The sequence below is a fragment of the Pseudophryne corroboree genome, chromosome 9, assembly GCF_028390025.1.
Source record: "Pseudophryne corroboree isolate aPseCor3 chromosome 9, aPseCor3.hap2, whole genome shotgun sequence".
NCBI classification, from domain to species: domain Eukaryota; kingdom Metazoa; phylum Chordata; class Amphibia; order Anura; family Myobatrachidae; genus Pseudophryne; species Pseudophryne corroboree.
In genome coordinates, this window is record NC_086452.1 from 479,666,312 (window position 1) to 479,681,924 (window position 15,613).

Below are 15,613 nucleotides of genomic sequence, written 5' to 3' on the forward strand. Positions count from 1 at the left end.
ATACAGGCTTGGCTGGGATGGAGATTATCAGGGACCAGACCGCAAACCCGCACTCACCTCATTCAGTCCCGGCCCCGGGTATAACTCTGCCCTCACCTGACATGGCCGCTGCCGCCCTCCCTGCATGTGCCGGTCTCTTGCCCTCATCAGACATGGTTGCCGGAGAGGAGGTCACATGACACGGCGTCTCTCTATCACTAAGGAGACACAGCAGACGCTGCGACGCGCCCGATCACATGACCGGCGTTTCTCCGCCTCAGCGAGGAGAGGGGAGGAACGCTCACGGGTTCTCTGACCCCGCCCCCGGAAGCGAGTGAACCAATCACTGTGTTTGGAAGAAAGCGCTTTCTCAGAGCAGACGTAACACCTGTAGCTCAGGATCTTCCCCCGGACCGGCTGCGTCATGGCGGCGGCTCAGGTGAGCGGGAGAACTACAAGTAGCAGCATGTCCCGCCAGCTAGTCATCCTGTGGGAGAACTACAAGTAGCAGCTTGTCCTGCCAGAGTCAGGTCTAGTCACCCTGTGGGAGAACTACAAGTAGCAGCATGTCCCACCAGCCAGAGTCAGACCTAGTCACCCTGTGGGAGAACTACAAGTAGCAGCATGTCCCACCAGCCAGAGTCAGACCTAGTCACCCTGTGGGAGAACTACAAGTAGCAGCATGTCCCACCAGCCAGAGTCAGACCTAGTCACCCTGTGGGAGAACTACAAGTAGCAGCATGTCCTGTCAGCTAGACCTAGTCACCCTGTGGGAGAACTACAAGTAGCAGCATGTCCTGTCAGCCAGAGTCAGACCTAGTCACCCTGTGGGAGAACTACAAGTAGCAGCATGTCCTGCCAGCCAGAGTCGGACCATGTCCTGACAGCCAGAGTCAGGACTAGTCACCCTGTGGGAGGACTACAAGTAGCAGCATGTCCTGCCAGCCAGAGTCAGACCTAGTCATCCTGTGGGAGAACTACTAGTAGCAGCATGTCCTGCCAGCCAGGGTCAGGTTTACTCACCCTGTGGGAGAACTACAAGTAGCAGCATGTCCCACCAGCCAGAGTCAGACCTAGTCACCCTGTGGGAGAACTACAAGTAGCAGCATGTCCCACCAGCCAGAGTCAGACCTAGTCACCCTGTGGGAGAACTACAAGTAGCAGCATGTCCCACCAGCCAGAGTCAGACCTAGTCACCCTGTGGGAGAACTACAAGTAGCAGCATGTCCTGTCAGCCAGACCTAGTCACCCTGTGGGAGAACTACAAGTAGCAGCATGTCCTGTCAGCCAGAGTCAGACCTAGTCACCCTGTGGGAGAACTACAAGTAGCAGCATGTCCTGCCAGCCAGAGTCGGACCATGTCCTGACAGCCAGAGTCAGGACTAGTCACCCTGTGGGAGGACTACAAGTAGCAGCATGTCCTGCCAGCCAGAGTCAGACCTAGTCATCCTGTGGGAGAACTACTAGTAGCAGCATGTCCTGCCAGCCAGGGTCAGGTTTACTCACCCTGTGGGAGAACTACAAGTAGCAGCATGTCCTGCCAGCCAGAGTCAGGACTAGTCACCCTGTGGGAGGACTACAAGTAGCAGCATGTCCTGCCAGCCAGAGTCAGACCTAGTCAACCTGTGGGAGAACTACTAGTAGCAGCATGTCCTGCCAGCCAGGCTCTGTCACCTCTATGTATGTATTAGTGGTTACTTGTATCGCTCAGAATAGAGAGAGAACAGCGCTGGGTAAGAACAGATGTAGAGGTGGGAGGGCCCTGCTCGCGTTACCACACTATCCCTATATACCGGGACACTCATGGGTTACACAGGTTCTGTGGCTGATTACCCCCAGGCGACATGCAGGCGTAACGTCAGCCAGCCCCAGAACCTGTGTACTGCATGAGGGACAGTATGGTGCACCGAGATACAGGCAGTGATGCACAAGGACAGGTGCTGCCTATTGCCTAATAGTTCGGCCTATATGATGTCACCCAGCAATGCTGGCCCGGGGTCAGGAGGGCGTGATGTGAGGGTGTGTGTGGACTGTGCGGAGGGGATGTAATTGGATAGGAAAGATTATGAAGGTAATGTGATACACTGCCTGAAGAGGTGACTGTAATGTATAGGTGGGTGTGCGCCCTCATGCAGCTGTGTGTCTGTAGAGGGCTTTTCCACCTTCAGGTGACTGTAATGTATAGGTGGGTGTGCGCCCTCATGCAGCTGTGTGTCTGTAGAGGGCTGTGTATAGGTGGGTGTGCGCCCTCATGCAGCTGTGTGTCTGCAGAGGGCTGTGTATAGGTGGGTGTGCGCCCTCATGCAGCTGTGTGTCTGTAGAGGGCTGTGTATAGGTGGGTGTGCGCCCTCATGCAGCTGTGTGTCTGTAGAGGGCTGTGTATAGGTGGGTGTGCGCCCCCATGCAGCTGTGTGTCTGTAGAGGGCTGTGTATAGGTGGGTGTACGCCCTCATGCAGCTGTGTGTCTGTAGAGGGCTGTGTATAGGTGGGTGTGCGCCCTCATGCAGCTGTGTGTCTGTAGAGGGCTGTGTATAGGTGGGTGTGCGCCCTCATGCAGCTGTGTGTCTGTAGAGGGCTGTGTATAGGTGGGTGTGCGCCCTCATGCAGCTGTGTGTCTGTAGAGGGCTGTGTATAGGTGGGTGTGCGCCCTCATGCAGCTGTGTGGCTGTAGAGGGCTGTGTATAGGTGGGTGTGCGCCCTCATGCAGCTGTGTGGCTGTAGAGGGCTGTGTATAGGTGGGTGTGCGCCCTCATGCAGCTGTGTGGCTGTAGAGGGCTGTGTATAGGTGGGTGTGCGCCCTCATGCAGCTGTGTGGCTGTAGAGGGCTGTGTATAGGTGGGTGTGCGCCCTCATGCAGCTGTGTGTCTGTAGAGGGCTGTGTATAGGTGGGTGTGCGCCCTCATGCAGCTGTGTGGCTGTAGAGGGCTGTGTATAGGTGGGTGTGCGCCCTCATGCAGCTGTGTGGCTGTAGAGGGCTGTGTATAGGTGGGTGTGCGCCCTCATGCAGCTGTGTGTCTGTAGAGGGCTTTTCCACCTTCAGGTGACTGTAATGTATAGGTGGGTGTACGCCCTCATGCAACTGTGTGGCTGTACAGGGCTGTGTATAGGTGGGTGTGCGCCCTCATGCAGCTGTGTGGCTGTAGAGGGCTGTGTATAGGTGGGTGTGCGCCCTCATGCAGCTGTGTGGCTGTAGAGGGCTGTGTATAGGTGGGTGTGCGCCCTCATGCAGCTGTGTGTCTGTAGAGGGCTGTGTATAGGTGGGTGTACGCCCTCATGCAGCTGTGTGTCTGTAGAGGGCTGTGTATAGGTGGGTGTACGCCCTCATGCAGCTGTGTGTCTGTAGAGGGCTGTGTATAGGTGGGTTTGCGCCCTCATGCAGCTGTGTGTCTGTAGAGGGCTTTTCCACCTTCAGGTGACTGTAATGTATAGGTGGGTGTACGCCCTCATGCAGCTGTGTGTCTGTAGAGGGCTGTGTATAGGTGGGTGTACGCCCTCATGCAGCTGTGTGTCTGTAGAGGGCTGTGTATAGGTGGGTGTGCGCCCTCATGCAGCTGTGTGTCTGTAGAGGGCTGTGTATAGGTGGGTGTGCGCCCTCATGTGGCTGTAGAGGGCTGTGTATAGGTGGGTGTGCGCCCTCATGCAGCTGTGTGGCTGTAGAGGGCTGTGTATAGGTGGGTGTGCGCCCTCATGTGGCTGTAGAGGGCTGTGTATAGGTGGGTGTGCGCCCTCATGCAGCTGTGTCTGTAGTGGGCTGTGTATAGGTGGGTGTGCGCCCTCATGCAGCTGTGTCTGTAGAGGGCTGTGTATAGGTGGGTGTGCGCCCTCATGCAGCTGTGTGTCTGTAGAGGGCTTTTCCACCTTCAGGTGACTGTAATGTATAGGTGGGTGTGCGCCCTCATGCAGCTGTGTGTCTGTAGAGGGCTGTGTATAGGTGGGTGTGCGCCCTCATGCAGCTGTGTGTCTGTAGAGGGCTGTGTATAGGTGGGTGTGCGCCCTCATGCAGCTGTGTGTCTGTAGAGGGCTGTGTATAGGTTGGTGTGCGCCCTCATGCAGCTGTGTGGTTGTAGTGGGCTGTGTATAGGTGGGTGTGCGCCCTCATGCAGCTGTGTGGCTGTAGAGGGCTGTGTATAGGTGGGTGTGCGCCCTCATGCAGCTGTGTGGCTGTACAGGGCTGTGTATAGGTGGGTGTGCGCCCTCATGCAGCTGTGTGGCTGTAGAGGGCTGTGTATAGGTGGGTGTGCGCCCTCATGCAGCTGTGTGGCTGTAGAGGGCTGTGTATAGGTGGGTGTGCGCCCTCATGCAGCTGTGTGGCTGTAGAGGGCTGTGTATAGGTGGGTGTGCGCCCTCATGCAGCTGTGTGGCTGTAGAGTGTTGTGTATAGGTGGGTGTGCGCCCTCATGCAGCTGTGTGGCTGTAGAGTGTTGTGTATAGGTGGGTGTGCGCCCTCATGCAGCTGTGTGGCTGTACAGGGCTGTGTATAGGTGGGTGTGCGCCCTCATGCAGCTGTGTTGCTGTACAGGGCTGTGTATAGGTGGGTGTACGCCCTCATGCAGCTGTGTGGCTGTAAAGGGCTGTGTATAGGTGGGTGTACGCCCTCATGCAGCTGTGTCTGTAGAGGGCTGTGTATAGGTGGGTGTGCGCCCTCATGCAGCTGTGTGGCTGTAGAGGGCTGTGTATAGGTGGGTGTACGCCCTCATGCAGCTGTGTGTCTGTAGAGTGCTGTGTATAGGTGGGTGTGCGCCCTCATGCAGCTGTGTGTCTGTAGAGGGCTGTGTATAGGTGGGTGTGCGCCCTCATGCAGCTGTGTGTCTGTAGAGGGCTGTGTATAGGTTGGTGTGCGCCCTCATGCAGCTGTGTCTGTAGAGGGCTGTGTATAGGTGGGTGTACGCCCTCATGCAGCTGTGTCTGTAGAGGGCTGTGTATAGGTGGGTGTGCGCCCTCATGCAGCTGTGTCTGTGGAGTGACCTGCCAGTCTGTCGGCATTCTGTGCCAGCAGTGGGTGTGGTTATGTCTGTTTCCCTGGTACACGGTACAGAGCTGCGCAGTAAGGTACATAATACATTATAGTTATATCACATATATCTGTGCGCTGCCCTTCAGTAGGGGATTGGAAGGTGGGCATTCCTGTGCCCTGAGGTGGCAGCGACCTCTCCAGACAGCCTCTTGGGTACCGTAGGTCAGGTCATAGTCCCAAGGCGGTCTATCCCGCGCTCCGTGTTATCAGTCAGTGCAGGCAGTGCACGTATGTGTGTACATGTATGGGAGACACGGACTGTTCTTGTTATGTGTGTCCTGTGTACATGTATGGGAGACACGGACTGTTCTTGTTATGTGTGACCTGTGTACGGGAGACACGGACTGTTCTTGTTATGTGTGACCTGTGTACATGTAATGGAGACACGGACTGTTCTTGTTATGTGTATCCTGTGTACATGTATGGGAGACACGGACTGTTCTTGTTATGTGTGACCTGTGTACATGTAATGGAGACACGGACTGTTCTTGTTATGTGTGACCTGTGTACATGTATGGGAGACGCGGACTGTTCTTGTTATGTGTGACCTGTGTACATGTATGGGAGACGCGGACTGTTCTTGTTATGTGTGTCCTGTGTACATGTATGGGAGACACGGACTGTTCTTGTTATGTGTGTCCTGTGTACATGTATGGGAGACATGGACTGTTCTTGTTATGTGTGACCTGTGTACGGGAGACACGGACTGTTCTTGTTATGTGTGACCTGTGTACGGGAGACACGGACTGTTCTTGTTATGTGTGACCTGTGTACGGGAGACACGGACTGTTCTTGTTATGTGTGACCTGTGTACGGGAGACACGGACTGTTCTTGTTATGTGTGACCTGTGTACGGGAGACACGGACTGTTCTTGTTATGTGTGACCTGTGTACGGGAGACACGGACTGTTCTTGTTATGTGTGACCTGTGTACGGGAGACACGGACTGTTCTTGTTATGTGTGACCTGTGTACGGGAGACACGGACTGTTCTTGTTATGTGTGACCTGTGTACGGGAGACACGGACTGTTCTTGTTATGTGTGACCTGTGTACGGGAGACACGGACTGTTCTTGTTATGTGTGACCTGTGTACGGGAGACACGGACTGTTCTTGTTATGTGTGACCTGTGTACGGGAGACACGGACTGTTCTTGTTATGTGTGACCTGTGTACGGGAGACACGGACTGTTCTTGTTATGTGTGACCTGTGTACGGGAGACACGGACTGTTCTTGTTATGTGTGACCTGTGTACATGTAATGGAAACGCGGACTGTTCTTGTTATGTGTGACCTGTGTACATGTATGGGAGACACGGACTGTTCTTGTTATGTGTGACCTGTGTACATGTATGGGAGACGCGGACTGTTCTTGTTATGTGTGACCTGTGTACATGTATGGGAGACACGGACTGTTCTTGTTATGTGTGACCTGTATACATGTATGGGAGACACGGACTGTTCTTGTTATGTGTGACCTGTGTACATGTATGGGAGACACGGACTGTTCTTGTTATGTGTGACCTGTGTACATGTAATGGAGACACGGACTGTTCTTGTTATGTGTGACCTGTGTACATGTATGAGAGACGCGGACTGTTCTTGTTATGTGTGACCTGTGTACATGTATGGGAGACGCGGACTGTTCTTGTTATGTGTGACCTGTGTACATGTATGGGAGACACGGACTGTTCTTGTTATGTGTGACCTGTGTACATGTATGGGAGACACGGACTGTTCTTGTTATGTGTGACGTGTACATGTATGGGAGACACGGACTGTTCTTATGTGTGACCTGTGTACATGTATGGGAGACACGGACTGTTCTTGTTATGTGTGACCTGTGTACATGTATGGGAGACACGGACTGTTCTTGTTATGTGTGACCTGTGTACGGGAGACACGGACTGTTCTTGTTATGTGTGACCTGTGTACGTGTATGGGAGACACGGACTGTTCTTGTTATGTGTGACCTGTGTACGTGTATGGGAGACACGGACTGTTCTTGTTATGTGTGACCTGTGTACATGTATGGGAGACACGGACTGTTCTTGTTATGTGTGTCCTGTGTACATGTAATGGAGACACGGACTGTTCTTGTTATGTGTGACCTGTGTACATGTAATGGAGACACGGACTGTTCTTGCTATGTGACCTGTGTACATGTATGGGAGACACGGACTGTTCTTGTTATGTGTGACCTGTGTACATGTAATGGAGACACGGACTGTTCTTGTTATGTGTGACCTGTGTACATGTATGAGAGACGCGGACTGTTCTTGTTATGTGTGACCTGTGTACATGTATGGGAGACACGGACTGTTCTTGTTATGTGTGTCCTGTGTACATGTAATGGAGACACGGACTGTTCTTGTTATGTGTGTCCTGTGTACATGTAATGGAGACACGGACTGTTCTTGTTATGTGTGACCTGTGTACATGTAATGGAGACACGGACTGTTCTTGCTATGTGTGACCTGTGTACATGTATGGGAGACACGGACTGTTCTTGTTATGTGTGACCTGTGTACATGTAATGGAGACACGGACTGTTCTTGTTATGTGTGACCTGTGTACATGTATGAGAGACGCGGACTGTTCTTGTTATGTGTGACCTGTGTACATGTATGGGAGACGCGGACTGTTCTTGTTATGTGTGACCTGTGTACATGTATGGGAGACACGGACTGTTCTTGTTATGTGTGACCTGTGTACATGTATGGGAGACACGGACTGTTCTTGTTATGTGTGACGTGTACATGTATGGGAGACACGGACTGTTCTTATGTGTGACCTGTGTACATGTATGGGAGACACGGACTGTTCTTGTTATGTGTGACCTGTGTACATGTATGGGAGACACGGACTGTTCTTGTTATGTGTGACCTGTGTACGGGAGACACGGACTGTTCTTGTTATGTGTGACCTGTGTACGTGTATGGGAGACACGGACTGTTCTTGTTATGTGTGACCTGTGTACGTGTATGGGAGACACGGACTGTTCTTGTTATGTGTGACCTGTGTACATGTATGGGAGACACGGACTGTTCTTGTTATGTGTGTCCTGTGTACATGTAATGGAGACACGGACTGTTCTTGTTATGTGTGACCTGTGTACATGTAATGGAGACACGGACTGTTCTTGCTATGTGACCTGTGTACATGTATGGGAGACACGGACTGTTCTTGTTATGTGTGACCTGTGTACATGTAATGGAGACACGGACTGTTCTTGTTATGTGTGACCTGTGTACATGTATGAGAGACGCGGACTGTTCTTGTTATGTGTGACCTGTGTACATGTATGGGAGACACGGACTGTTCTTGTTATGTGTGTCCTGTGTACATGTAATGGAGACACGGACTGTTCTTGTTATGTGTGTCCTGTGTACATGTAATGGAGACACGGACTGTTCTTGTTATGTGTGACCTGTGTACATGTAATGGAGACACGGACTGTTCTTGCTATGTGTGACCTGTGTACATGTATGGGAGACACGGACTGTTCTTGTTATGTGTGACCTGTGTACATGTAATGGAGACACGGACTGTTCTTGTTATGTGTGTCCTGTGTACATGTAATGGAGACACGGACTGTTCTTGTTATGTGTGTCCTGTGTACATGTAATGGAGACACGGACTGTTCTTGTTATGTGTGACCTGTGTACATGTATGGGAGACACGGACTGTTCTTGTTATGTGTGACCTGTGTACATGTATGTGAGACACGGACTGTTCTTGTTATGTGTGACCTGTGTACATGTATGGGAGACACGGACTGTTCTTGTTATGTGTGACCTGTGTACATGTATGGGAGACACGGACTGTTCTTGTTATGTGTGACATGTGTACATGTATGGGAGACGCGGACTGTTCTTGTTATGTGTGACCTGTGTACATGTATGGGAGACACGGACTGTTCTTGTGCTTTGTTTCCAGTGTATCCGTAACCCCAGGGACATCGCGTCGCTGTACCGGGATCTCAGCCAGTTTCCATCCCTCTCCAGCGCGTCTATAGGGCCGGAGGTCACCACGCAGTACGGGGGTAAATACAGCAACATATACACAGGTAGGTACCCGCATCCTCTGTCCACGTGTAGCCGGTGTCTCACTGTATCTAGATGCCGTTGTGCAGAATGAGGAGTTCCAGTATCTGAATGTTTCGGTGTCATGCTGGGACATGTAGTTCTGAAAGGTGGAGAAGGTAGAATATCAGCTGGGGCATTTCCATACTGTCCTCACTCAGGTCCTCTCCTGTCAGTAGGAGATGTATCAGAGAGTGCGACGGGTAAACCGTGTATATAATGAGTGAGTGACTGATATAAGAATGCCAGGCAAACATTCTACTTACCCAGGATGCTTTGTGTGCTGTGTCCATCACTTCCCACAATTCCCTGCTCTCTCCTCCTTCTTGCACAGGTAGGACAGGTGTCTATGCTGGGCTGTGTGTTGCTGGAGGGCGGTGGCGTTGTCTGTAATGTTATTGGCTGCGTGCGACTTGAGGGTGGTGGCGTTGTCTGTAATGTTAGTGGCTGCGTGCGGCTGGAGGGCGGTGGCGTTGTCTGTAATGTTATTGGCTGTGTGCGGCTGGAGGGCGGTGGCATTGTCTGTAATTTTGTTGGCTGCGTGCGGCTGGAGGGTGGTGGCTTTGTCTGTAATGTTGTTGGCTGCGTGCGGCTGGAGGGTGGTGGCATTGTCTGTAATGTTATTTGCTGCGTGCGGCTGGAGGGTGGTGGCATTGTCCGTAATGTTATTGGCTGCGTGCGGCTGGAGGGCGGTGGCATTGTCTGTAATGTTAGTGGCTGCGTGCGGCTGGAGGGTGGTGGCATTGTCTGTAATGTTAGTGGCTGCGTGCGGCTGGAGGGCGGTGGCATTGTCTGTAATGTTAGTGGCTGCGTGCGGCTGGAGGGCGGTGGCGTTGTCTGTAATGTTATTGGCTGCGTGCGGCTGGAGGGTGGTGGCATTGTCTGTAATGTTATTGGCTGCGTGCGGCTGGAGGGCGGTGGCATTGTCTGTAATGTTAGTGGCTGCGTGCGGCTGGAGGGTGGTGGCATTGTCTGTAATGTTAGTGGCTGCGTGCGGCTGGAGGGCGGTGGCATTGTCTGTAATGTTAGTGGCTGCGTGCGGCTGGAGGGCGGTGGCGTTGTCTGTAATGTTATTGGCTGCGTGCGGCTGGAGGGTGGTGGCATTGTCTGTAATGTTATTGGCTGCGTGCGGCTGGAGGGCGGTGGCATTGTCTGTAATGTTAGTGGCTGCGTGCGGCTGGAGGGCGGTGGCATTGTCTGTAATGTTAGTGGCTGCGTGCGGCTGGAGGGCGGTGGCATTGTCTGTAATGTTAGTGGCTGCGTGCGGATGGAGGGCGGTGGCATTGTCTGTAATGTTATTGGCTGCGTGCGGCTGGAGGGCGGTGGCATTGGCTGTAATGTTAGTGGCGGCTGGAGGGCGGTGGCATTGGCTGTAATGTTAGTGGCTGCGTGCGGCTGGAGAGCTGTGGCATTGGCTGTAATGTTATTGGCTGCGGAACCTGTGGCGACGGTGAGTACGCACCTTTCCCTCTTCTCTTACAGAGTGGTCGCAGAGAGATCTGGATCGGAATGAGCAGATTAAGTTTTGCCGGCAGTATATAGTCTTCCATGACAACAACACTGTTGTGTATTCCAGTTCTTGTGGGAATGGCAGTGAGATAACGGGAGAGTAAGTGACTGACATAACATGGTGTAGAGGGATAGCGGAGAGCTGAGCGTCTCACCCGTGTCCGTTCTGCGTCCACAGACTCCTCAGCAGCGAGTCGCCCTCAGGAGCACTGAAAGCCGTTCTGCGGGGGAGTAAGAGCAAGACGGGCGATGCCATCCAATTCCTGGAGGTGAGAGCAGCAGGCGGCTGGGGTAACCTAGATATAGCGCTAGGGACCCCAAATATACAGAGAGGCCTTGACGCAGCTTTGCGGCTTATTCACACATTTGTGCAAATATATGTAACCAAGATCTCTGAATTCCAATTTCTCTGACGTCCTAGTGGATGCTGGGAACTCCGTAAGGACCATGGGGAATAGCGGCTCCGCAGGAGACTGGGCACAAAAGTAAAAGCTTTAGGACTATCTGGTGTGCACTGGCTCCTCCCCCTATGACCCTCCTCCAAGCCTCAGTTAGATTTTTGTGCCCGGCCGAGAAGGGTGCACACTAGGGGCTCTCCTGAGCTTCTTAGTGAAAGTTTAGTTTTAGGTTTTTTATTTTCAGTGAGACCTGCTGGCAACAGGCTCACTGCATCGAGGGACTAAGGGGAGAAGAAGCGAACTCACCTGCGTGCAGAGTGGATTGGGCTTCTTAGGCTACTGGACACCATTAGCTCCAGAGGGACCGAACACAGGCCCAGCCTCGGAGCTCGGTCCCAGAGCCGCGCCGCCGGCCCCTTTACAGAGCCAGAAGCAAGAAGAGGTCCGGAAAAATCAGCGGCAGAAGACATCCTGTCTTCACCAAGGTAGCGCACAGCACTGCAGCTGTGCGCCATTGCTCCTCAGCACACTTCACACTTCGGTCACTGAGGGTGCAGGGCGCTAGAGGGGGGGCGCCCTGAGCAGCAATAAAAACACCTTGGCTGGCGAAAATACATCACATATAGCCCCCAGGGCTATATGGATGAATTTTAACCTCTGCCAGATTCCACAGAAAAACGGGAGAAAAGGCTGCCGAGAAGGGGGCGGAGCCTATCTCCTCAGCACACTGGCGCCATTTTCTCTCACAGCTCCATTGGAGGGAAGCTCCCTGGCTCTCCCCTGCAGTTACTACACTACAGAAAGGGGTTAAAAAAGAGAGGGGGGCACTAATTAGGCGCAGTATAACAATACAGCAGCTATAAAGGGAAAAACACTTATATAAGGTTATCCCTGTATATATATATATATATATATATATATATATATATATATATATATATATATATATATATATATATATATAATATAGCGCTCTGGTGTGTGATGGCATACTCTCCCTCTGTCTCCCCAAAGGGCTAGTGGGGTCCTGTCCTCTATCAGAGCATTCCCTGTGTGTGTGCTGTGTGTCGGTACGTTGTGTCGACATGTATGAGGAAGAAAATGAGGTGGAGGCGGAGCAATTGCCTGTAACAGAGATGTCACCCCCTAGGGAGTCGACACCTGAGTGGATGAGCTTATGGAAGGAATTATGTGACAGTGTCAGCTCTTTACAAAAGATTGATGACATGAGACAGCCGGCGACTCAGCCTGTGCCTGTCCAGGTGTCTCAAAAGCCATCTGGGGCCCTAAAACGCCCGTTACCGCAGATGGCAGATACAGACGCCGACACGGATACTGACTCCAGTGTCGACGATTAAGAGACGAATGTGACTTCCAGTAGGGCCACACGTTACATGATTGAGGCTATGGAAAATGTTTTTACACATTTCTGATAATACCAGTACCACTAAAAAGGGTATTATGTTGGGTGAGAAAAAACTGCCTGTAGTTTTTCCTGCATCTGAGGAATTAAATGAAGTGTGTGATGAGGCGTGGGTTTCCCCCGATAAAAACTGTTAATTCCTAAAAAGTTATTAGCATCATACCCCTTCCCGCCAGAGGATAGGTCACGTTGGGAAACACCCCCTAGGGTGGATAAAGCGCTCACACGCTTGTCTAAACAGGTGGCACTACCGTCCCCGGATACGGCCGCCCTTAAGGAACCTGCTGACAGAAAGCAGGAAAATATCCTAAAAATGTATATACACTCACACGGGTGTGATACTGCGACCAGCAATCGCCTCAGCCTGGATGTGCAGTGCTGGGGTGGCTTGGTCGGATTCCCTGACTGACATAGGGACAGTATATTACTAACTATAGAGCATTTAAAAGATGCATTTCTATATATGCGTGATGCACAGAGGGATATTTGCCGACTGGCATCAAGAGTAAGTGCGCGGTCCATCTCTGCCAGAAGAGGATTATGGACAGGACAGTGGTCAGGTGATGCTGATTCCAAAAGGCATATGGAAGTATCGCCTTATAAAAGGGAGGAGTTATTTGGGGTAGGTCTAACAGACCTGGTGGCCACGGCAACGGCTGGAAAAATCCACATTTTTACCCCAGGTAGCTTCTCAACCTAAGAAGACGCCGTATTATCAGGCGCAGTCCTTTCGGCCCCATAAGGGCAAGCGGGCAAAAGGCGCCTCATTTCTGCCCCGTGGCAGAGGGAGAGGAAAAAGGCTGCAGCAAACAGCCAGTTCCCAGGAACAAAAGCCCTCTCCCGCCTCCGCAAAGTCCTCAGCATGACGCTGGGCTTTACAAGCGGTCTCAGGCACGGTGGGGGCCCGTCTCAAGAAATTCGAGACGTCTCCCCCTCGCCGTTTCATAAAGTCTGCTTTACCGACGTCTCCCTCAGACAGGGAGGCAGTATTGGAAGCCATTCACAAGCTGTATTCCCAGCAGGTGATAATCAAGGTACCCCTCCTACAACAGGGAAAGGGGTACTATTCCACACTATTTGTGGTACCGAAGCCGGACGGCTCGGTGAGACCAATTTTAAATCTAAAATCCTTGAACACTTACATACAAAGGTTCAAATTCAAGATGGAGTCACTCAGAGCAGTGATTGCAAACCTGGAAGAAGGGGACTATATGGTCTCTCTGGACATCAAAGATGCTTACCTACATGTCCCAATTTACCCTTCTCCAAGGGTACCTCAGGTTTGTGGTACAGAACTGTCACTATCAGTTTCAGACGCTGCCGTTTGGATTGTCCACGGCACCCCGGGTCTTTACCAAGGTAATGGCCGAAATGATGATACTCCTTCGAAAGAAGGGAGTTTTAGTTATCCCTTACTTGGACGATCTCCTGATAAGGGCAAGATCCAGGGAACAGTTGGAAGTCGGGGTAGCACTATCTCAGATAGTGCTGCGCCAGCACGGTTGGATTCTCAATATTCCAAAATCGCAGCTGATCCCGTCGACACGCCTTCTATTCCTAGGGATGATCCTGGACACAGTCCAGAAAAAGGTGTTTTCTCCCGGAGGAGAAAGCCAGGGAGTTATCCGAACTAGTCAGAAACCTCCTAAAACCAGGCCAAGTGTCAGTGCATCAGTGCACAAGGGTCCTGGGAAAAATGGTGGCTTCCTACGAAGCAATTCCATTCGGCAGATTCCACACAAGAACTTTCCAGTGGGACCTGCGGGACAAATGGTCCGGATCGCATCTTCAGATGCATCAGCGGATAACCCTGTCACCAAAGACAAGGGTGTCTCTCCTGTGGTGGTTGCAGAGTGCTCATCTTCTAGAGGGCCGCAGATTCGGCATTCAGGACTGGGTCCTGGTGACCACGGATGCCAGCCTGCGAGGCTGGGGAGCAGTCACACAGGGAAGAAATTTCCAGGGCTTGTGGTCAAGCCTGGAGACATCACTTCACATAAATATTTGGAGCTAAGGGCCATTTACAATGCCCTAAGCCAAGCAAGACCTCTGCTTCAAGGTCAGCCGGTGCTGATCCAGTCGGACAACATCACGGCAGTCGCCCACGTAAACAGACAGGGCGGCACAAGAAGCAGGAGGGCAATGGCAGAAGCTGCAAGGATTTTTCGCTGGGCGGAAAATCATGTGATAGCACTGTCAGCAGTGTTCATTCCGGGAGTGGACAACTGGGAAGCAGACTTCCTCAGCAGGCACGACCTCCACCCGGGAGAGTGGGGACTTCACCCAGAAGTCTTCCACATGATTGTAAACCATTGGGAAAAACCAAAGGTGGACATGATGGCGTCCCGCCTAAACAAAAAACTGGACAGATATTGCGCCAGGTCAAGGGACCCTCAGGCAATAGCTGTGGACGCTCTGGTAACACCGTGGGTGTACCAGTCAGTGTATGTGTTCCCTCCTCTTCCTCTCATACCAAAAGTACTGAGAATTATAAGACGGAGGGGAGTAAGAATTATAAGAGATGCTCACGGAGGACCCGTGGCCTCTACCTCTAAGAAGGGACCTGCTCCAGCAAGGACCCTGTCTATTCCAAGACTTACCGCGGCTGCGTTTGACGGCAGGGCGGTTGAACGCCGGATCCTGAAGGAAAAAGGCATTCCGGATGAAGTCATCCCTACCCTGGTCAAGCCAGGAAGGATGTAACCGCAAAGCATTATCACCGCATTTGGCGAAAATATGTTGCGTGGTGCGAGGCCAGTAAGGCCCCGATGGAGGAATTTCAACTAGGTCGATTCCTGCATTTCCTGTAAACAGGAGTGTCTATGGGCCTAAAATTGGGGTCCATTAAGGTTCAAATTTCGGCCCTGTCAATTTTCTTCCAGAAAGAACTAGCTTCACTACCTGAAGTTCAGACGTCTGTAAAAGGGGTACTGCATATACAGCCTCCTTTTGTGCCTCCAGTGGCACCTTGGGATCTCAATGTAGTTTTGGGGTTCCTAAAGTCACATTGGTTTGAACCACTTGAATCTGTGGAGTTAAAATATCTCACATGGAAAGTGGTCATGTTGTTGGCCCTGGCCTCGGCCAGGCACGTGTCAGAATTGGCGGGCTTTATCCTGTAAAAGCCCTTATCTGATCTTCCATTCAGACAGGGCGGAATTGAGGACTCGTCCTCAATTTCTCCCTAAGGTGGTTTCAGCGTTTCAC

General features: G+C 52.0%; 2 protein-coding genes across 4 annotated transcripts in view; one reads left to right on the forward strand and one right to left on the reverse strand.

Moving 5' to 3' along the window:
• Window positions 1-211, reverse strand: part of NICN1 (nicolin 1, tubulin polyglutamylase complex subunit) — an 82,088-nt gene extending 81,877 nt beyond the window's left edge. Inside the window, exon 1 of one of the 2 annotated variants that reach the window (XM_063941441.1) lies at window positions 58-211. In XM_063941441.1, coding sequence (XP_063797511.1) covers window positions 58-147 — 90 coding nt within the window. In that variant the 5' untranslated portion in view covers window positions 148-211. The remainder of the gene's footprint in view (window positions 1-57) is intronic. The other variant, XM_063941442.1, reaches the window with a different exon arrangement.
• Window positions 212-308: 97 nt separating this feature from the next.
• Window positions 309-15,613, forward strand: part of APEH (acylaminoacyl-peptide hydrolase) — a 67,889-nt gene continuing 52,584 nt past the window's right edge. The window contains exons 1-4 of one of the 2 annotated variants that reach the window (XM_063941439.1): window positions 309-418; window positions 8,931-9,060; window positions 10,559-10,685; window positions 10,764-10,854. In XM_063941439.1, coding sequence (XP_063797509.1) covers window positions 404-418; window positions 8,931-9,060; window positions 10,559-10,685; window positions 10,764-10,854 — 363 coding nt within the window. In that variant the 5' untranslated portion in view covers window positions 309-403. Of the gene's footprint in view, window positions 419-2,028; window positions 2,051-8,930; window positions 9,061-10,558; window positions 10,686-10,763; window positions 10,855-15,613 lie in introns of those variants that run through there. The other variant, XM_063941440.1, reaches the window with a different exon arrangement.